This window comes from Gymnoscopelus braueri, assembly GCF_963280865.1.
Source record: "Gymnoscopelus braueri genome assembly, chromosome: 5".
NCBI lineage: Eukaryota > Metazoa > Chordata > Actinopteri > Myctophiformes > Myctophidae > Gymnoscopelus > Gymnoscopelus braueri.
In genome coordinates, this window is record NC_137606.1 from 27,910,024 (window position 1) to 27,933,123 (window position 23,100).

The 23,100-nt window shown below is 40.6% G+C and overlaps 1 protein-coding gene across 2 annotated transcripts in view; it reads left to right on the forward strand.

The window, feature by feature from the left end:
* The window catches only part of ncam1b (neural cell adhesion molecule 1b), a 93,840-nt gene extending 71,030 nt beyond the window's left edge, over positions 1-22,810 (forward strand). Inside the window, exons 11-20 of one of the 2 annotated variants that reach the window (XM_080427775.1) lie at positions 913-1,063; positions 1,515-1,702; positions 2,004-2,100; positions 4,891-5,061; positions 5,310-5,438; positions 13,287-13,411; positions 13,680-13,863; positions 16,306-16,498; positions 17,244-17,363; positions 20,217-22,810. In XM_080427775.1, the coding sequence (XP_080283901.1) occupies positions 913-1,063; positions 1,515-1,702; positions 2,004-2,100; positions 4,891-5,061; positions 5,310-5,438; positions 13,287-13,411; positions 13,680-13,863; positions 16,306-16,498; positions 17,244-17,363; positions 20,217-20,337 (1,479 nt within the window). In that variant the 3' untranslated portion in view covers positions 20,338-22,810. Of the gene's footprint in view, positions 1-912; positions 1,064-1,514; positions 1,703-2,003; positions 2,101-4,890; positions 5,062-5,309; positions 5,439-13,286; positions 13,412-13,679; positions 13,864-14,975; positions 15,926-16,305; positions 16,499-17,243; positions 17,364-20,216 lie in introns of those variants that run through there. The other variant, XM_080427776.1, reaches the window with a different exon arrangement.
* The last annotated feature ends 290 nt before the right edge of the window (positions 22,811-23,100 follow it).

Sequence of the window (23,100 nt, forward strand, 5' to 3'; positions counted from 1 at the left end):
GCCACTTGTGGATTGTTGTTGTAACTGCCCATATCAAGTTAATGAAACCAGACACCGATATCGTATCTGGAACTTAACAGGGTCATTCACTCATCTCTTTAGCAGACTCTCTCTACAGTTTTCCCTCGGTTTCACGTGCAAAGGACTTTTGTATTTCTGTTTCATCATTAAAACTGATGCATGTGCTATAGAAGAAGGTTTGTAGCACACTTCTGCACCCATATCTCAGAGCACGTAGCTAGGGTGAGTCCACAAAAACCCTCTATACTTAATAAAAACCGACCGAGTTGTCTCTGTGCTTAATTTGTTCTTGTTTCCTTCTACACCTCGCAGAAAATAGCCGATCTGCTATTTTTGGCAAATGCTACCCCAGGATAAGGATACTATGGGTTCAAGTGGTTGACAGAGCTCAGTATGCACATGACTTCATCAGTGTGAAAGTGCAAAGTGCCTAGCGATGCCAAAACACGGCAGAAACACAGCAGAATATAACAAGAGTTGGAAAAAGCTCTTGATGGCCTCTGCTACATTCTCTCATCTATTATTGATCGAGTCTCTCCTGCTGTGAACTGTGTCCATAACTCTCTTAAATCTTTCCACAGATGAGCCTCCAGTGCTGTATACTGTATGTGCTTCTCTCTCTGATTAAGTGCAGGCTTTGTACAGCGTTTTTACAGGTCACACTCTCTTGGCTAAATTAGATGAAAGTTGCTTTGTTACTGGTGACGGATGAGTCACAGGAGAATGGTTCAAGCATAAAGCTTTGATCTTGTCTGCATAATTTTACATAATAAATGTGAATGTTATCTAAGATCGTGCACTATAACTGTGGAATAACTGTTAGGCATAGGGATGTTCTTTAATATACGACACTTTAAAAATGAACCCCCTGGGTCTTCTCCTCGCATCTAGAGTCTGGATGGGAACGTGGTGGTGAGGAGCGATGCTCGTGTTTCTTCTCTCACTCTGAAGTCTGTCAAGTACACAGACGCCGGACGGTACCTCTGCACAGCACGCAGCGCTATTGGAGAGGACGCTCAGTCAGCCTACCTGGAAGTCCGCTGTAAGAATGTCCTTCTCTTACAGTATCTTGGCATATCATCAGTGTTGCATTGGTGAATCTATCTCCGGTGGGACGCTACTTTAAAGACGTCACGCGCACGTCGCTTAACACCTACACTACAGGTCACACAATTGATATGCATCTAGGCCGATCTAGGCTCATTCCTATGTTAATTCATGCTGGTGGGACACCCGGCAGTCGGCAGCCTTTGTAAACTTTGTCGAGGTGTGAACTTAAGGGTTGTTTTTAATCGATGCATGTGCGTGCGCGTGCTCCTGCTCAAAAGACTGGTGGGATGGTGTGTTACCGCGTGCAATGACCAATGCAACACTGCATATCATGCAAACCTTATCATTTCTAAGTAAAGCAGTAAGCCAATAAAATAATTCAACTATGAGAGTTCAGGTCGGATGGTCTCTGTTGACATAGATCTTTTTTTCCCCTCTTCTAGATGCCCCTAAGATTCAAGGTGCTGTGGCAGTGTACACTTGGGAAGGCAATGCTGTCAATATTAGCTGTGAGATCCTGGCTCACCCGAATGAAGTGTCCATCCTGTGGTTGAGAGATGGACTGCAGCTGCCTAACTCAAACACCACCAACATTAAGATCTTCAGAAACCCTTTAGCCAGCTATCTTGAGGTGCAGTCATTTATGTTGATAAATATACATACAAATGTGACTGTGACACGATTTCATGTACAACCAATGACACATCACCTTCTTGCTGCCATCAACATTTTATGTGCCAAGGCTTGATATAAAGGGTGTTCCCTCAGCTCTGTTGTGGGGGAATCTGATCAATAATTCAGCAGAAGAAAAGCACAGAACAAAATGGATAAAAATAGGCTTCTCTAATGGACAAATAACAGCAAAGAGTCACCCTAGGAGTGTGACACATAGGCCAATTTTCCTGTTTTGACCTTCATACTCTTTCTTCCAGGTGACACCTGAGACTGAAAACGACTTTGGCAGCTATAACTGCACAGCTTCCAATGAAATGGGCACAGAGTCCAAGGAGTTCCTCCTCATTCAGGCTGGTTAGTCATCTATTTTTGGGCGGTGAAACCGCCCCTATAAGTGAGATTTGGAAAAATGTACAAATATCATGCGCTGTGATCTGGGCCCAGGAAATTTGTACAATTATCCTGCGCTGTGATTGGCCAATCACAGTCTATTCAGGACTGTGATTGGCCAGTGTCACATGACACATGTGCATAGCCCTATATAAGAAACCATAACTTGAAAAAAACCATAAATTTGTTTTTTTCAAGTTATGGTTCCGTCCATCATAAAGAGTGTTTCAATAAATGTATTTATTTTTTGTACATGATTGGTTGACTCCATTCAGTATTGTGATTAGCTAGCAAGACACCGCCCACTTCACACAGGGTGTGATTTTTATATATATATGTATGTATGTATGTGTATATATATATATATATATATATATATATATATATATATATATATATATATATATATACTCATATACATATACATATACATATACATATACATATATATATAATATTTATTATTTATTATTGCCTTGCTAAATTGCTGTTTTGCGGTACTGTATGCAGCATATTGTTATATTGCTAAACGTATATTGGTATATATTGCATATTGTACAGTTTTTTGTTTTTATTTTTCATGCCAGAATGTGTCTCCTTGCATAAATGCCTGCTGTTTAAGCACATTTATGTCTTGGAATCTTACATCTAAGCTCCCACTGAAAGTAAAGCTCAATACTGGCACAATGGTGTTTATAAAACACATGCTTTGGTATTCTTAAATTAAAAACTCTTATGAATTGTTGAATTGAAAACTACTGCAGCCACTCAACAGTGTTTGCAGTGGTTCACATACAAAGCACATACTTCTCCACCGCTTCTATTGCCTTGCATCATCAAAGAAAAGGTACCAAACTACCTGTTAGAATGTCTGGAGGATTTATCCCTTTCTCTGGATTACACATATCCGAAATGTTCAATGCAAGAGCAACATCATTGTCATATGATGCAAACATAGGACAACTGGAAAACGTGCTCCTCGGAGCACAGGTCTCCGCCAGGTCAGGTAGGTTATTGTGGGCCTGCAATGTTCGGAATTCGCCAATCAGGATGGAATATTAAAAAAATGACAGATCCATCTTGATCGTGCAAAGTTTCACGTCGATCCGTCCAGTTGTAGCTAAAAATGCGAATCGGCCTGTTATAGCGCCACCATAAGGCAGATTCAAAAAATGTAGGGTGGCATTCTTTCCTTGGCCTTGTGGCAATGTGCGTGCAAAGTTTCATGGCAATCGCACGCTGTGTTCATGATTTGAGGCATTTTGTTCGATACAGAGCACTCCTGCAAACTTTGGAAGCCAATCTTAGCCAATCAGGATGGAATATGAAAAATCTGAAAGACCCGTTTGGTTTAATGACTATAGAGATACTGTGTTCCGCTGTGCATGATGTTAAGATCAATTGTCAAAAATTGGCCTCCTGGTGGCGCTATAACAGGCCAATCTGAAAAATTCATCCAGGGAGTGTGTGTGCACAGTTTAGCTGCTATCAAGCCAACGGTGCCGGAGATTAGCTGTTCACAGACGGCCTTCGGCTGAACAACTTAAACGCTATGTACTTCATGTTTGCCTATTTTCGCCAAATGTTCCCCTATTATAACATGCCCAGAATAGGGACGCTAGGGTTCTAGGGTCAGTCTGTGTGACAAAGTGTCCCTGAGCAAGACACTGATGAGCGCTCATCATAACCATCTGAGTAGCCATCAGCTGAGTGAAGCTGAAACTGAATTTCCCTCATAGTCAGGGGATATTAGCAGAATATTTTCCAATCTTGGAATAAATTCCTTACCAAAAAAAATCTTCACCAATGTGTTTGTAAAGGTGTCTAGTAACACATCTCATAAAGACTGAAATGCAGTTTCCCTAGGATAATTTTTGACAGCTCCTTAAAGTTGGGGTACCCACCATAACCTTGGTTAAAAAAGAATCCCCCAAAAAAAACAAAATTTAATTCTGTTTTAAGTAGCATGTGAGGGGTCAAACTAGGGTGTTTTTATGATTCTGAATCCATTGCAAGAATTTGTTTTGCACCAAAACCACTCCTTGGGCTAAAAACGGCCATAGCCATCCTTTTCCAGGTATACTTTTTGTGTAAAAAGCCCATTGAGATTGGGCCGTTTTTAGCCCAAGGAGTGGTTTTGGTGCAAAACAAATGCTTGCAATGGATTCAGAATCATAAAAACACCCTAGTTTGACCCCTCACATGCTACTCAAAACAGAATTAAAATTAGATTTTTTTTATTTATTTTTTAACCAAGGTTATGGTGGGTACCCCAACTTTAAGGAGCTGTCAAAAATTCTCCTAGGGAAACTGCATTTCAGTCTTTGTGAGATGTGTTACTAGACACCTTTACAAACACATTGGTGAAGATTTTTTTTGGTAAGGAATTTATTCCAAGATTTTTTAAATATCCCCTGACTATCAGGAGGTTAGAGGAAAAGGAGAGAGGAGTTGGGTCGGTGTGGTGGATGAATGCAGTGCTGCCGGGGGGTGGGGAGGGGCCACGTGTAATTAATTAAGGGATAGAATTTGCATACTCATCTAGTAGTTCTACAAGACTGGCAGTCCCTGAGTGCGGAGCAGAGACATGACAAGTTGATAGCTTCGCACCTTGTTAGGTGTGAAATACATTTGTGAATGACAAATATTTTTTTGTTTTTTAGTGTGTGACCAGTCCACACTCCACACAGCTTTCATAGTGACGGTGTATACGTGTACATCTTGACCCTCCCTTTAATTACCTCCCTTTACCAGAGGTTCCATCAGCTCCATCCCTTGGTGAAGTGGAGTCCTTCTCCAGTTCTGCGCGGGTTCAGTTTCAGGAACCGGAGGCCTCAGGAGGGGTTCCTGTCCTCAAATACAGGGCTGAGTGGAAAGTGCAGGGCAGAGGCAACTGGCTGCAGACGACCTATGAGGTCCAAGAGGGTATGAGCTATATGAAAATATTCTTTATCTCTGTTCTTCTTTCGTTTAGTAGGCTAATTGTCTTCCTTTGTCTTAACATAAGGCTATGAGCATTAGGGAATAACCTGTTATGGGAGACGAAATGTAACACATTTTACTTTTGGTCTGTATTATACGTGCATTGGTGAGATGGGAACATTTTGGTTTGAATCGTCAAATGTCAAGTGCAGTACTTTCATGAATGATTGCACTTCCTTATATTGTGACAGGTTCCCTAAATGAGGTGACTATCACTGGTCTGAAACCTGAGACCAGCTATGAAGTGAAAATGTCAGCCATTAACGGCAAGGGTGAAGGTGAAGGCAGCCCTGCTGTGTCCTTCAAGACAGAACCTGTCCGTAAGTTTCACACACACACGCACACACACACACACACACACACACACACACACACACACACACACACACACACACACACACACACACACACACACACACACACACACACACACACACACGCATCTTGACATTCTACCTTTAATCAGACCTTCAAACTCAAATCTTTCAACCTTGTCCTCCTAATCATAAACTTCCTACATTAATTATTTTCTATTGTGTTGTGAAAACTTGATAAGATTGTTGTTGCAGTGCGGCCCGAAGGTGGACATTGTGACTGCTCTATAAATGCCAGGAGTCAGGACTCAGGAGTTTTTTGGTCGACCTATATATTCTGAACAGATGTACAGTAGCTCATTAAAAGTATAGGGTCCTTATTCCATTCTTACCAGACATGGTTGATTTATTTACTGCTGCTTTTAAGAGCAGAAGTGAAACTTGTAAACGTAGATCACTTGCAGGATAATAATGCTGTACATCTTGTTTTGGTAAATGCATGATTACAGGAAATGTGGGAATATTAGCTTTTTTTATGTCTACATTTGTGGGGAAATGTGGGGGGAAAGCAAATAAGCATACTTACTGTACACCCCATTCTGCCTTCTTAGAGGTGAGGCCTCCGTCTCAATGCAAGTCTCACGATTAATGGTCACTGTGTTTTACTTTTGCCAACAAGAGAAGTATCTAACTTCTTGTTAAACAGGTCTCTCTTGCTCCGAATCATGTTTAAATGCATTTTTCCAACCATTTCCAAATCTAGTCACAGCAAGGACTGGGAGCGCTTGTTTTGTTTTACTGTGCAATTCCGTCCACCGCCGTGTCCACGACCACTTGCCATCGTGGATGCCTGAGGCCATGGGATGCTCGGCATGGGCACTTGCTCACCTGACGGCTAGTTACCTCACGAGCCTCAAGGCCTCGCTGTCTGCACACCTGTCTTGTTTTCAAGGGATGTAAAAAGTCATGCATGTAAAACCCTTCTGTATTCAGTTGAGACTAAAACAGAAAGAGTGCTTCTCCTCCCTCTGGCCCATCCAATGTAACGGCCTCAGAGCATTTGGACTGACAGCTATCTGGTGTGTGTCAGTGTGTGTCAGCGTGCTTATTTGGTTTTATCACCACATTTCATGGTCTGTTGGGAAGTGTGTGGGGGTGGGGGGAAATCCAATTTTCCTACATTTCTTGTTTTCCTACATTTACCGTGACACATTATGTAAGAAGACCATGTCACGTGCTTGGATGCTGTAATTGAAATCTAAAGCACTTTTGACATATTTCCCAATATCGCCCAACTGGAGGCATATACTGTACAACCATTGTTTCCTTGATTAACTTTTGTAATTAAGAACAGTTAAAGTGGTTTAGCACAATAGGATCACCACTGCCTAAATGAGGTCTTTGGGTCCCATTGCAACACCAGTTTAGATTCACTAGCTTAGAGCTCTATAATAATAATATAATAATAATGAGCTCAGGCTCATTATTATAGTGGTTTATAAAGACCAACAAACCATTAATTGACATGGAAAGTAGCGAGGTCATCAGCAATAATGTAAGCCTTCTCTAAAGGCTTACCTTGAATTTAAACCTTACCCGATTCCTTAGGTTTTGCCACCCTCTGCTGGTTGTGTCTGTCTTAGGAGGAGAAATCACTGTCCCTTGGAGTCCTAGCCTGGGAATTTGCATGTAGAGTATTTATTTGTATGAGTCATTTCCTTATGTATACATATATACATAGTTTACGGCTAATTTATGCTTGATCACACAATGGTGTTGCAAGCATAAACTAGAAACGTGTGCTCAGTAAAGTGCAAATCTCTGCCAGGAGTCATGCTTTAATAATTATTGTGATGTATGCAGTGAAATGACTACCCAGTGCAATGAAACAGCACAAATTGTGATTAGTGACGTGATCTCCTGGCAGAGATGAATTACAGGCTTTAGAAATTGGTGTGTTTTATTAGTGTTTCTTTGTGTCCCTCATTTTACACCCTTACTTTACTACATCTTTACTATTATGTTTTCTTTCCTGATTTACTTTTATGTTATACCCATCAGGCTATTCTAACACAAGTAAGTTCTTTACACCTTCTAAACCAAGGCCTAGTTTTCCCTGCAAATGGTTGTTTCGTATACTAAACCATGAATGACACAGTTGGGATTGCTATTATTTCTCTCATCAGAGTGCAAAGTTAAACATTTTTAACGCACTGGTCAGCCAGTAGACAAGAAAGAACAAGTATACGTGTTTGCATGTATGCGTCACAATATGCACAGATGGTCTTGCAGCATTGTATGACTCATCCCAGCTTGGTTTTGGGTCATTATTCCCTGCCTGCCTATCCCTCAGGTGACAAGCACTGCCCTTCTGGCTAATGAGATGCTCATCAAAATTTGAACAAAACCTCAAAAATAACCCCACCTCATAGCCTCTCTATATAGGTTTACACTCAACCTGCAATATAGTCTTTGCCTCTAGGCAAATTGTTTATTACAAAGAACCAAAGTATTCCCAAATACCTAACTTCAATACATTTAACTTATCATTTGGGCAAATTTGTAACTGTCATCCATGTTTTGTCAGTTTTAACTAAATTTAAATTATAATGCCTCATGGTGGTGAACATGATTTAATGTATGATAGGTCTAGAGCTCTGACAGTGACAGACAGATACAGAAATCTCCATATATGGGCATACAAGGGAAACAGGCAAAAGTGTTATTGTTGTGAGCCTTATATTTGATATTTGTGTGTTTTGTCCAATAGATAGTGGCTGTACCATGTAATTTCCTGGTGGAATCACCATTTCATTCCTGGTGTTAAAATTATATGAAAACATTGGTTCATTTGTCTGGTTCAGGCGTCATGAAAAATGCATTTTTGCCACTCGCATGGACATCAATTCAACCTCGACAACTAAAAAAACTGGTTATAAAAAATAAAAATCTTTAAAAGCCACAGTTGGACACCTAGTCAGCCATAAAAATACAAATAAATTGGCAGGAGCCTTCCTCAGTGTCAGCCAGAATATCTAACCGAATACTTCATTAAAAAGGAAAGTCATTCTGTGGAGCTATTAGCTGGTCCGGGAGTTCCACAGTCAAGGGGCAGCTGAGCAGAAGGCTCGTCGCCCATGGTGTGGAGCTTGGTGGGGGGGACTAGGAGGCGGTTAGTGTGTCCAGAGCGGAGGTTGCGAGTACATTTAATGTCACATAATTACTTTTGCTGTCAATGCGGTCAATATCAGATACAGTACGTTAATACTCAATATAATCATAAAATGGTTGCGAACGCGGAAGGAGGCGCGGAAGGAGGCGCGGAAGGAGGCGCGGAAGGAGGCGCGGCGAAGCCGCGCCTCCGCCCAAGTGCAGCTTACTATGAAACCGTGCTCGGGTTGTGTGTGTGTGTCTGTGTCTCTGTGTCTCTGTCTCTGTGTGCGTGCACTGCCTGTGTGCATCCGCCAGAGTGCGCCAGAGTGCAGGAATGTAGACAATGCTCTGATTAAAATGCACAACAGCCTGCAAAACACACACACACACACACACACACACACATGTCAATGTTCTTTCCCCATCACGGTGAAATAACACGGATTACAAGTCCGTAAATACACAATATTTTCGAGCTGCGTTCGCTTCCAGCGTTCGCGCGTCTTACTTGTGTTAAAAGTTTTACCCTGCACTGTTTTCTCCATCCGTACACAGTAAAATCATCATGGTTAATTTAACAGTACCTGAAATAGGCCTCCACAAACACTGCAATGTGAAGTACATTCATAAAACTGATTGTCAATAAATTGGACGTACACTGTATTTATGAAATCAAATTCTGCCTAATATCTTTTCTTTCATATTTCTAGATGGCATATTTAACTTTTTCACTGAGGAAACAGGTTTGTTCTGTTGTAGACAATAGATACATAGTTTTCAAACTAGCTATTTATGTACTTACAGAACAACCCTATATCCACCGTGCTGTTTTAGCTTACACTGTAACCATGTCACACCCTTGTACAGTATAGCGAATGTGGATTTCACTCAGATATCTATGTACAGTAGCCTGTTATGTCCTGATTGTGATTTTTGTGCAATTTTAGCCTCTTTCACCCAGATGCCTGTATGGCAGCGTTACTCACTTTTGCATCTCAAATTATTGTAAAGATTTTTACAATGACATTAGATGTAAACCAAGCGTACACTTTGACAAAAAAAGTGTCAAAAATGACATATTTTCACCAAAGTGTAAAATAAGCTATGCAGTTGATTACTCTATGCTGTTTCTGCATTGCAAACATACTACAGCAGCTTTTGAATTTCAATTCTTTTGATGTCACTTCAGAAGGCTTATGTTAGGATAAAACCTAATTTCCCAGTAAATGACCAAGCTTTACTCGAGAAGATAAAGCTGTAAGATGTCTTCTTAAACCTGACACGTATTTTTTATAAAGTAAAACTTTTAATAGTGCCAACATCTTTTGTGACATTTCCCCGCATTTTTCTACTTCAGTCGTGTCTGCAAATATTTAATTTGTAACTTTGTTTTCTCTCTCCATCTTTTATTGTTTATTAAATGTTTCATGTTACTTCCTCTTGCTTTCTTTTCAACCAATCACACGCATGCATTTCATGTGACTGTTGTGTGGCTTTCATGGTGCTGATGATCCTCTCCACCCAGCTGAAGGTAACTTGATGGTCCAGATGTTTATGAGAAGAATCCTAACTTCACCGGAGAATCATAACATTAACTGTGTCATCACTAGGATATCTTTAACCCCTATTTCCAGTGGTGGACAAAGTACTTAACCTCAGTATTTGAGTCAAAGTATAGATACTCCTGGTCAAATATTACTCAACTACAAGTAAAAGTTGCTCAGTAAAATTTGTATTTGAGTTAAAGTACCGGAGTATTTGCTTTAAAAAAATACTTAAATGACTACTTCACCCATTTTCAACCTATCTTCATATAATTGGTCCTCACAAATGCTCGTGATAAAATGGTACAATTTATATCTGCTCAGTCTGTGTCTCATAGGATGACTGTGGACAGTTCAGAAACCCGCCTACCAGTGACATCATTAGGCTTTTAATCATTTTAATTTTTTTATTAACGCGAGAACAATGGCTTCCCGTCAAGGCCCAAGGAATCGGCGCTGGAATTAAAGCTCTCTTCCGGGTTCTCTTACAGCCTGCTGTTCCTATTAATGGCCCAGCAGATTTCACCTTCTACTGGTCGCGATATAATATAATCTCAAATTCAATACAAGTGAATGAGGTTATGGGCGGACTTTAGCCTTGATTTTATTACCTTAGTAAACCTTTTCATAAACACTATGTTTTCAATCGCTAGTTTTTTTTTTTAAATCATCATGATATGCGTTTAGTAAATTATGGTCACATTAATTTAAAATTTAAAATTAATGATAAAGTAGGGTATGTTTCTAGCGTTTCTACTGGTTCTACCGAGTGAAGACCCGCCCTCGCTGCGGTTGCAGCCAATAGCAGTCGTTTCCGGTAGCACTTCGGGACCGGAAGTTAAAAGATGGCGGATTTCAATTCGCCGAAAAAGTGGCTTCAAAACGGTCTGTAGAAACCAATGGCTTTGCTTTGTCCATTTTTTACGTATATGCTTCCATTATAGCATGCTAACTTTCCAGAAATAGAAAGCCTGCAGTTTCTACAGTTTACAGTTTAGGCATTTAGCAGACGCTCTTAATCCAAGGACACAAGATAATACATCATAAATAATACATCATAATACATCAATAATACATCAAATGCTTAGAAATAGTAATCTAATAATAAAGTAATACATAAGTAAACCATTAAATCTAATAATAACTAATACATACGTAAACCAAGAACCTATATCATCACTATAGGATGCCAGGTCAACAATGACCTGGCATCTGTCTACATAATATGCTACAGTATCTAAGTTACATTTTAGCCTTTGCATAATCTTGCAAAGTCGTCAAAGGCTAGGGTAAGTGCTACGGGCTGAGGTGGAGTCTGAAGAGGTGAGTCTTCAGATTACGATTTCTATTAGCTTGGTTTCCTCATCGATGATGCCACTAGGTAGGTGGGTTTCTGAACTGTCCACAGCCCTCCCCTGAGACACAGAGTGAGTAGACAAAAAAGTAACATTCTCATGAGCATTAGTGTGAAAAGTCATAAGTATCCAAAAATGCAAACTCAAGTAAAGTACAGATACTCAAAAAATATACCTAAGTACAGTACTCAAGTATTATGTACTTCGTTACTGTCCACCACTGTCTATTACACATTTAATGCAGGCTTGCGCTTGCCTAATAACCAACCATTTGCCTCAGCTGGATAAATTCAAGCAGCCCAGAGTTTATCATTATGGTTATCTAACCACTTAACTACAGAGTAGTTAACTGTGTTATACTTAGTCTTATCACGGTGTCACACAAAAATACCAGATCTACAAGGTCACAAGACCTTGTGCCACGGTGCCTTGTGAGCTCGTAGATCAGCAATCTTTGCTATTTTTTAAAAACTTTTGCCTATAATGACATGGCCAAAATGACCATATTCACATGGTCAGCAAAATGGCCACTGTGTGAACATCAATTATGTCTTCAGCTAGACCATGATTATCATGTTTAAAATTGCATTACAGGCAAAAACAACTAACAAGTGGGCTAAAGCAGCAACCAGTTCACACAATGTTGTAATGTCAGACACAAACATTGGTTTATCATAATGGACATTAACTTTCATGCACTTCCTTCTTGTTGTTTGTGGTCCTGTAATTGCTCTCTGATATGTTTCCTTTGGAAGTACAAGCGTTATGACCAAATGAGTCAAACAGACCACAAATAATCAATGTCAGTGAATGAATCAGTCACAAAGTTATTAGATGTCATTAGCAATGTCATTAGCAAGTAGTTTATATTGCATACACATTCCACCTAACCCATTAAGTACGGGAAAGCATCTGTCATAGCGCGGCACCGAGTGCTGTGCTATGAACTTGTAGATTTGCCTTTTTTTTTAAATCATGAACATTTTTGCAAATCTTTGAATATATATATTTTTAAAACAAACATTTGTTACTAAAATCTTTGCTTTTGGGGATTCTACAAATGTCTTCTAAATCCTATAGGCCTAATCAGTGGTTCTCAAACCTTTTCATGTCTAGGGCCCCCAAAATGATACATGTTGGGCCGCGGACCCCAGAAGCAAAGATTTGAGTAAAAATAAATTTGCTTTAAAATATACATATATTCAAAGATTTGCACAAATGTTCACGATTTTTCTAAAATATCTACGAGCGGTGCCGCGCTATGAGCTTGTATACATGCTATTTTTGAATAGCTAATGTATAAAATAATGGTTACAATGGTTACACAGATGCGTTCCCGGTCTTAATGGGGTAATAAATATCATTACAAGCTTGTTAATCGCTAGGCTAGGAACTAATATTTAAATGTATGAGACAAGTCACCTGTCCCAACACCATGTATGATGCTGGTGAAAAAGTCAGTAGTAGTCAGTATACTGTAGCTGACATATCAAATAAATGTTTCCCAAAAGCTCAGTCTAACTCAGATACACTGTGAATGGGATTATTAGACTCATAATACATTAGTATGTGGCAACTGGGGGGAAAAGTAAGGTAAGTTTTGCTAAATGGTTCAAATGACAATGTGGCAAGGACAATCATTTACACATATTGACCCTTTCTTTTATTTCTAACCATGTTTTTATTTCCATGATTTTGAAGGCACAGGTGGGACCACAGAAATGTATCTCCATTGCTCGTAAACTATTAGCATCTTTGAAAGTGATGTTTAACTACTGTACGTCTTTCTCCTGTGCTTGTAGGTAAGCCCAGCCCGCCTAAGCTGGAGGGGATCCTTCAACCCAAAGGCAACTCCCTCAAGATCAACTGGATCAAGCAGGACGATGGTGGCTCACCTATCATGCATTACCTTGTCCGCTACAGACCCGTAAGTGTGGGTTTCTGAACAGCATTTCAATCCACATTTTTGTAAATCTTTGAATATATATAATATATATATATATATATATGTATTTATTATAAATAAATAAAAAATAGGATTTAGAAGACATTTGTAGAATCGGGCTCAGGTCTTAGCGGTGTTCCCGGTCTGGGATAATATACAGTTACATTTCATTTGATTTTCCTGTTCTTATCTACATGTAATTGTCAGGACATCACCTGATCACTAGTATGTATTTTCTGTGTACCCTCAGAAACAGAGTGGGGCAGAGTGGAAACCAGTGATCCGGCTGCCCAGTGTCAGTGAGCATGTGTTTCTGAGCGGGTTGGAGTGGGACACAGACTATGATGTCTACGTGTGGGCGGAGAACCAGAAGGGCAAGTCCCAACCAGGGATGGTGTCTTTCAGGACCTCCACAGAGCCAGCTGCTATCCCAGGTAAATGCAATTCCCTCATACCACTCTCACTGGCACTAAACCAAAGACTGAGAGACCAAACTCAAAAACTCAGTTGAAGTGAGAGCTTCTCATTTCCGCTTGCTCATGTGGGTGACTGACAGAAAAGTAAATCTACAGGGGAAAGAACCTCTTTACTGGAAAGCAATGTACCAGCATACATTTTTAAACTGAACTTGCTAACCCGAATCCCACTTACAGTAGTCTCCTAAGTAGTCTGTGACTATCCTCTTGAATGAGTTATGTTTTTTGGTCTCTCAGTGCGGGGACAGGCTCTTTCCACCAAAGGTAGAAGTGTTTCCTCAGACCTATTGCAGTGTCTTTCTCAGGTTTGTTTTCCGTACAATAACTCTGACTGATTGGATACTTTGTCCATGTGTGGAACGAGCCTGTTTAGCGCTTGATTTTAAATTGGTCTTCCATAACTCCTGCTTAACCTTGAGCTCCTACAGTGGCTGCAACTGGAAGGTTGTTCTGTCAAAGCTTGCAGATCCTTACAGACCCATACAGCTGTGTAACCAGTCATCCTATTAAACAATCCGGAGTGCTTTGCTGAAGCACACCTATGTCCTTCCCTCAATCCTTTGCTTTTCCTTTCAAACTCATTTCCCAGTCTGATTGCTTATCCCACTCACTCACTCACTCACCACTCAGTCGCCATTGGTCTGTAATTGTGTCGTCTTCCCTTGGTGCTGTGCTTTTGCTTTGATGTGTTGTATTAGTTGTTGTTTTTGTTTTGCTTTGTTTTTGTTTTTCATTTCCTTGTTTTCTCCCTGACTGGGGAAACTGTCTTTGCACGTTTTAATTTTCTCTTTTTTTTCCTCACACTTGACATGTTTTCACTTTTTTCTCTCTGCCTCTGTTCCCACCCACCTGCCCACCCTTATCTCCTTTTCCTCTTTGATTCCCTTTATTTCTTCCCCCCCTTTCCTTTTCCTCTCTTTCCCTCTCTCTCTCTGTCCCTCTCTCAATGTTCCTGCCCTCTCGCCTGGTCCTGGACACTGATGTGGCCACGTGAACATTTTCCTCCTGACCTGTGTGCATATTGCTGTGGTTCCGGGGGGTGTTGTGGTGGCTGTGTGTTCAATACCCAGTCGATCAGGGTTGTTCATGTTTTACATACTACACTTTGGTGTCACTCATCCTACCCCTCCTTATAGCAATATTCTTGCTTTCATAGTTCATGGGGAGTTCACACATTTACTGTAGAGGAAAGCGTGCCTTTCTCTGGCCTGGCTGTCTCTCTGGATGCTTTCATTCATTATGCAGACTTCGTCTGAGACAGACGCGTCTCTGTCAGCGGGCAGAGAAAGGTGCCCAGACAGATGTACGAACCAAAGGCAATGGAATCCTCTGTCTCCACTCTGCTCAGCATAGCAGAGCTAGCCCTCAGTACTAGACCACAGAAAGGAGTGCTGGTTTACAGTAATCAACATTAGCGTAATTGAAACAAGTGGTTGTATGACAACTTAGCACTGTGTATGCAGAATACTGAGCGAATGCCGAGTGCTGATCATGTCAGTTTACATAAAAGATGTATATTGTTTTTCACTCACAAAATGATGTGTATGATCTGTATGTAAGGATTTGTAACACTTTTACATGATTGAGAACAAAAACACGTATGATGATTATGGACTGCACTGAACCATCATATGTGCTGTTGTTGATATGCAATTAATTGCTGTTCCCTATGGTGATTACTAAGAAAAATATTATCTCAATTATGTAGCACATATCCATTTTCACTCAAGAGTACCAGCGTTTTATACATTGTTAGCAAATTGGTTTTGTTAGCCACATCATATGTAGACCCTGTTCCTGTGATGAATCATTTGTTAGAGTTCAGTCTTATTTAAATGAAGTGACCGTTTGATAAGGCTTATATTGAAGTTTTGCTCTCTACAGCTATGATTTCGAAAATAATCTTAGACACAACTAGTGATCACACATCATAGCCTATTGAGATATGTTGATTAGCCTCACACACTTTATGTCTATAAAATGTAATGCAAGCTTTCATCTGGTCTTCATTATTCTAATATCAAATAAATGTGATTTAATATATTTCAACGCATCTGTACTTTATTACTCCGAGGCGCTTATTGCTAATACCGTACTTAATCCTTAAGCACTTCTCATCTGCCAGCACATGTGTAATGAAGAAGATTATAGTGGTTAATAATTCAATTTAACAGAACATTCCAGACAAATACATCACATTGCATCTAAGTACATGCTGAGATCTCGGTCATAATATCAGTGTTCATAACAGGTGAGTAGTTTCTGTTTTAAGTTTTTTTTTTTACCATTTGTGGCTACAGTTCCATGGTATCATATTCTTTACGACTCTTTTCTGTTAAAATGCATTGTGGCACACAGGTCGTCTTCAGCGCTGTCATGTGTGTATCTTCTTTCCTGCAGATCTGGGGGAGGAAACGGCTCTTTCGATGGGCATCATAGCAGGCATTATTGTGGTAGCGTTTCTGCTACTGCTCCTGGCTGTGGATGTTACCTGTTACTTTGTGAATAAATGCGGCCTGATCATGTGCCTCTGTGGAAAACCGGGCACTGGGACCAAAGGGCACAACATAGAAGAGGGCAAGGCTGCTTTCATGTGAGTATGACTTGAAATCTGTTAACCCGTGTCACTATTCTGGGGTTCAACCTTCAGTGAATGTGACCTCACCCACACTCATGGTGAGATAGGCTGTCACACACAACACTTATGCCACTTTTCAGACGCTCAATTAGTCTTCAGAAGATGGAGATCTAACAAGTCTGGACACAAAGCAGATGAGATAGTATTGACATAAACAGCTTCTGCATGTAAAACTAACTCCAAAAGAATCACACCACTTTCATTTGGTTTGAACAGCTTATCTCCATGTAATTGTGGTCAGTACTGTCTGCTCTTACATAAAGGAGCATACCGGCATCTGTACATGTCATTGTCCTGTCACATTTGTTTACATTTTCTCATTAAAACATTACCAAGCATACTGCACACAAATAACTGTTGGCTAAACGTTGAATCGTTAATAAGTCATGTTTTTTTTTATTTGGTTTGTAAATCATTTTTTTCTCTGGGGTAGTTTTCAGGCTAGACTTTTCATTTAGTGTGTTTGATTATATCTCAAGCAACTCTCTGCAAGTTGATTTCCATACCGTACTAAAATGAATGGAATCTAATGGCTTCCTCACAGTATGCTTTATTGCTTTGGTAAATGGTCGGCAGTAATGTCAAACATGCGTGCCTGACCACTGGGATGGTCCTCGAACTAAATGCTCCCTGTGGCATGATGGATGTCACTTCTATGAAATAATAGAATCTGTTGACAAATTATGGTCCTGTGCCACAGAAAGGACGAGTCGAAAGAACCAATTGTGGAAGTGAGAACAGAGAACAGAGAGTGCACGGCCAATCACAATGCGGGAGGACCAACAGAACCAAATGAGACTACACCCCTAACAGAACCAGAGTGAGTAGAGAATGATTTTTCCAGACTTTTAATAATTTGTTGGTGTTGTACATTACACTAATACACTCCACTTTACAAAATCACCCTCCCCTTAATAAATTCGATGATGATTTGACCCAACTACTGAGTTACAGTACACATTAAGGAAAATAACAGGAAATATAACATTTAAGAGATGCTTTTGTAAATCTCTCTTAATTTGTGATTCTGAAGTGGAGTTCACAGAGTAAAAACTGTGAAGATTTTTGTCAAGGTTATTTGTATTTGGTTTTTGTTTTTGGCATTGTTGTTGTGTTTTTCTTGAGATTATTCCAGTCTCTTTGGAGAGTTTGTTTCATTTTGTCAAGGTTGACACAATACCAGTTAAAGACATGGAAAGGCTTTTGTACTCTTGTGTGTTTGGCCAAACACCACCAAGCCATATGACAACATAAGTAAGCCACATCTCACTACAGCGATGTAGAAAAAGTGGGCATTTTTGGAAGATTGTCACTGGTACTGATCAAACCTTTAAGGTGGTTTATGTGTGGTGCTGTAGTTTTCTGTAGAAAGGCTTGAGTGCTTTTAGTACATTAGTCTTAGCTGTCTTAGCTACCATGTTGCCATGTGTATGATGGGCTGTATCCTTCGATGTTCACTCACAGCATGAAACCCTTTGTCTTTTTTTTGTCATTAATGCTTGATAGTCATTGCTTTGGTTAGTCTGTCTGTGTTTAAGTTTAGACCTCCAACCAAACCCTCTGCATGCATCTCCTAGTCACCCTTCCTCTTGTCACAGTCACCCTGGTGTCTAGTCTGTGTGTCTCTGTTCTCTTCCTGCTTCTCAGGCTGGCGGCTTACGCTGCTGCTCTGGCACTGGACACCCTCTCCTCCGTAGCCACCAACTCTGACACAGCCACCGCAACCTTTGACCCTGCCCTGGACAGCCCCAGTAGCGAGACCACCACCCTCACGTGTAGCCTTTCCGCTCCAGCCAATGATCCCTCACCCACCCCTGTCCCAGCACCAGCCCCCACCCCAGAGTCAAACACAGCACCACCGACCCCACTGATTTCCACCTCGGATGTAACGGCTAGAATGGCCCCCTTTGTAGAGAGAGGAGGGAATGATGCCCTGAAAGGCGAGGAGAAAATGACCCCTCCTCCTGAACGGACTACATCTTCTAAACCCACAACACCTATACCACCAAAGCGTAGGAACTCTCCCAAACTCCTCCTGGCAATGGCTGCTAAAGGTAGCCCCCCCGTGTCACCACTCGCAACTTCCTCTCCTTCCGCTTCACCCAATCTAGAGATCAGGAAACCTGCACCTAAACCCCCTGGCACTGATAGTTCCACCCCACCACCGCCTGTAGCCGTAGACACTGAGAAACCAGCACAAACTGCCTCTATGCTTGCAAACACTGCCACTATTAAGCCACATTCCGATTCAAGTATGTCTGGCCTTGATACCAGTGGTCCTAGCTACACATTCTTTGGCAATGATATGCCTAGTGACCGAGACATTGACAATAATGCAACTACTGTAACAGATGGCCCTACTCATATCCCTCAAGTCCGCACTGTCACCAGCACTGCTGCCGTTGCCCAAAATACTCCTGAAGTCCTCGATGCTGAAGAATCAGTTTCTCTAGATAAAATAAATTTCCTCATTCCCATTCCAGCGGTACTAACTGCTCCTGCATTTGACCCCGCCTACTGTGCAACTAGCATTGACACCCCTGCCTCTAACGACCTCACGTCCACCACGTATGATTTCCTGTCCTCTTGCCTGACCCCGCCTCACATCACAGATCCCAAAACCACAGAGTTAGAGCTAGAGTTGGCAAACGGGCCGCAAGCAGATCTTATTAGCCTGGACAGCCCCCCCTCTGTCCAACCCCTCCTGCCCAACGGAGATGAAGCAGACTTCCCTGCCTCAGGCACGGCTCTGGAGGCATCAGAGACTTGGGCCAAAGCTGTTCCTCCTGTCAACGACGAGTATGGCTCCCTCTAGAGGTTTATCTCTGTCTGTGTGTTAGCGTGTGTGTGTGTGTGTGTGTGCGTGCACGTGTGCGTGTGTGTGTGTATGTGTGTGTGTGTGTAATATACTGTATATTGCCCATTCATTCACCACTGCATCTTGCCATTGGCCAGTGACCACATAGTACAAGATATGAAGTGTTGTAATGGTAAATTGTGGTAATGATATTGTGACGATTAGAGTGAAGCAGTGTTGTGCATTGTGAAGAGATGTGATGATGATGTTTTTACGCTTGTGTGTACGTTTCTCTAGTATGGCTCTTCAGTTCTGCAACACTCTCTTTGCAGTCATTTGGTTTGGTAGCGCTCTATTTTATTCCAGATAGATAGTAGTTTAAATCTGCTGTGCAGCAGAATGTTGGCTCAGTCCTTACTAAGGACTACAGCTTTACTAAAGACTTCAAAGGGAGGCCAGACACTGGTATTAGCCCTGCTCTGTACTACAGAAGGGAGAGGCACGGCAGACCGCATCTAGCCTCTGTGTGCTTCACTGCTGTAAGATATACCTCAATATATCACAGTCACAGGCCCGTCGTATCACATTCCCTTTGAACTAGGGATAGACGGAGTTTAAAAAAATATTGTTGGTATTAAAACGTCAATGCTACTAATGACACAAGAGAGGCACTGTAAGGTTATCTTGGTTATTGCCCCCCCCCCCCTTTTTTTATAATGTACCTACTGTCTGTCCTCGAGATGTTTGTGGTATACTTTTTTTTTATTACAAAGAAATGTGTTCCCAGTCTTGGTGTTGGTTTATTGAAAAGTGAATATTCTCCTCGCTAGAAGTGAACATACTTTTTAACTTTGCCCTATTTCCTTTCCGTTTCAGGAACATAATTTGTGATGAGAAAGGTAAAGCAGAGGAGGCTGAATTAACAAATCCTCTGATGGATCTCACTGCAGAACACAACAATGTCATACAGACAAATGCCACCGAGAACAAAGCATGATGGGGAAGGGATATCCCAGCCCGTTCTTAATGTTCACGCCACGGCAACAGCAGGAAACACTGCAGGAGTTTTCATTTCCAGTGCCCTTAACTGCATTTTCTGACCAACATTTCCCTTGATTGATTTGAGCATTGATTGTGCTGTCACTTCTGGTTTTATTTATGGTTTGTTTGCTATGCCTGTGGAATATTCATTTATCAGGAGATTACAAGAGATTTATTTGTATTTTTCTATTTTATTTTATTTCTTCTTTCTTTTTGCTAACGAGTCAGGTCAATTAAGAACAAACTGTTATTATAATGGCTGTGTAAAGAGATGACCTAAAATTAGACCATATCTTTTTTTTAAATATAGTTAGAGTTTGGAGTGCAGTTACACGTACCATACACCGTGGATTCTTCTGGAACATGTAAAAAAGAAAGAAAGAAAAAAGGACACGATAATTATTTTTTATTTTCATGTTACATTGTTTAAATATAAAACTGTTTGCATTTTTCAATCTTGGATAATTATTTGAGGGCTACTTTCATTTAATTAATTGTTTTGCATGTTTTCCCTGCAAGTGTTGGTTTTGTTTGCAAGGTTTGTTATTTTACTACTGTCATGCATTCAAAATAATGCCACTATTGATCAAACCCAGACCTATGTTCAGGAAGATTCATTATCACCATGCTTCTTCTGGCTATTGGAATGAAACACAATATCGTCCCAAAGCAAACTACGGTAGCTTTAATGGGACAGTTCTACTATCACCGATTTATATATGAAGATCAAAGATTTGTTTTTGTCCTACTGTTTTGGGGTTTTTGGGATCTACTATTTTTTATTGTTGATCTGACACCTGCCTTTCCTGAGGGATAATACAAATGATTTCTGTCAAAACACTCTTGTGAAACAGTCAGATCTATTGAGAACGAGTGGCAGTACTGTAGATGATTTTAGTGTCTAGACTCTGAACTTGTCACATCCTGCAACGGGTACGCCTTAAAGCTTCACAAAGGAGAGAGCAGGGAGTGACACTAATAAACTTCCCCTGGGGGAAATGTAGAATCAGAGCGTACAGGTGGATGCTGGGGTGGAGTTGGGGATGATGAAATGTACAGTAGGAATGGTTGCAATCTGAGCAGGGGAGCAGCAGCAGCACAGACAGTGAGCAAGAGCCATTTCACATCTTAAATAGACCATCTTATTACACTGGATAATCCTTAGTGTCGATCCAACTCGGAGAGTGTACGAATGTGGGTCCATTGTGGTTACATTTGTACACTCTCTGAGTTACAAATTGATAAATTAATACAGAGGATTTTACTGTGTACAACGGGGGCATTTGATGTGTGTTGCAGTGACGAGTGTACCATGTGTCTAGAAGCGTGACTCGAGGTGACTGCCTGAATTAGCTGGCAAGTGTCGCTCCATTAAGTCTCTAAATAAAATAACAAGTGGCTACTCTACGCAGAACAAAAATGCTCACATAGAGTAACAGAAAATCACAGCCAAACCAGTAATTCCGTATCAAGAGTCAAGAGAGCCCTGAACCAAATGAATGTCTGATAATCTTGGACTAAACATATACTATACCACCTCTGTTGCTGTTGAACGTCAACTATAACAATGATCATCTGCTACTATAAAACAATAACTATTCTTCGTTCAGAGAGCAGATACAGATGCCAGGGTTCATAACTTTCAGTTGTGCTTTTATAGCACATCTTTGAAACACATGTACTGTTTAAAGCTAGAGAGATTTGTTTTCCACTCCTGCCTGCAAGCTTGTGCACTGTGACTGTGTATCAATAAATTGTCTCGTCATCTGTTTCTATAATAATCTACATAGCTTTGTCGTGAGAGATTAAGCCTATTGTTTTTTTTTTATATTGTATGATTAGAAGAAAACAAAAATGGACTAATGTGGTCATTATAACACGTGTAGTGTATGAAACTGTCCGTCTCCAGTCACAGCACTATCTATTGCCAACTAATAGTGAAGGGATGAGATGTTATGAGTCTTGGCATGAATTCAATCAGTACTTCATAATGTGTAATGAATTGACAAATAGATATGCCCATGTTTGTTTGGGCAAACTAGATTTCATATTAAGTTAATGAGTGTTACCTTTGGGCTTGTTCTGGCATAAATATACCAAGTTTATTTTTTTCTCCCCAGTTGTTATTCAAGTGTTACGTAACGTGGTCTTTACATTAATTTTCTTGTTTTGTTTTTTGTCTTTTGTACAACAACAGCCACCAAGAGTTGAGTGTCATGTTAAGGATGCCATTGGCAGGGAGCAAGGTGGTCGACCTAACGCAAAAGATTGCATTTTTGTTTTCTAAAAATATGATATAGTAGTTGTAGTAGTAGTTGTTGTAATGCCAAATAAAGTAAAGAAGAGTCTATCGTATATTGCTGTAATAATAAAAGTCTTTCATTAATCTGTAGATTTTATCTGCAGTTGTCAGACCACCTTCTTCCCTTGTCTCTGGATGGTCCCTTTGTTTTTATTGGGTCAAACTCAGAGGTCTCTGTTGTGTGCAATCTGAGTGATAACCCATTTACAAAATAAAACATGGTTCTGAACCACACATCTTCTGTCCCATGGTTTCATTCCTTAACCACTAAAGCCAGGGCTGCCAACACTCCTGGATCCCGCATGAGTCTCCTGGTTTTTGTCCACGTCTCCTGACACTCCTGGATTGTCATTTCTTCTCCTGGATTTGGTATCAAACTCCCAAAATTCACCAGAACACAGGATTACACCTACTATG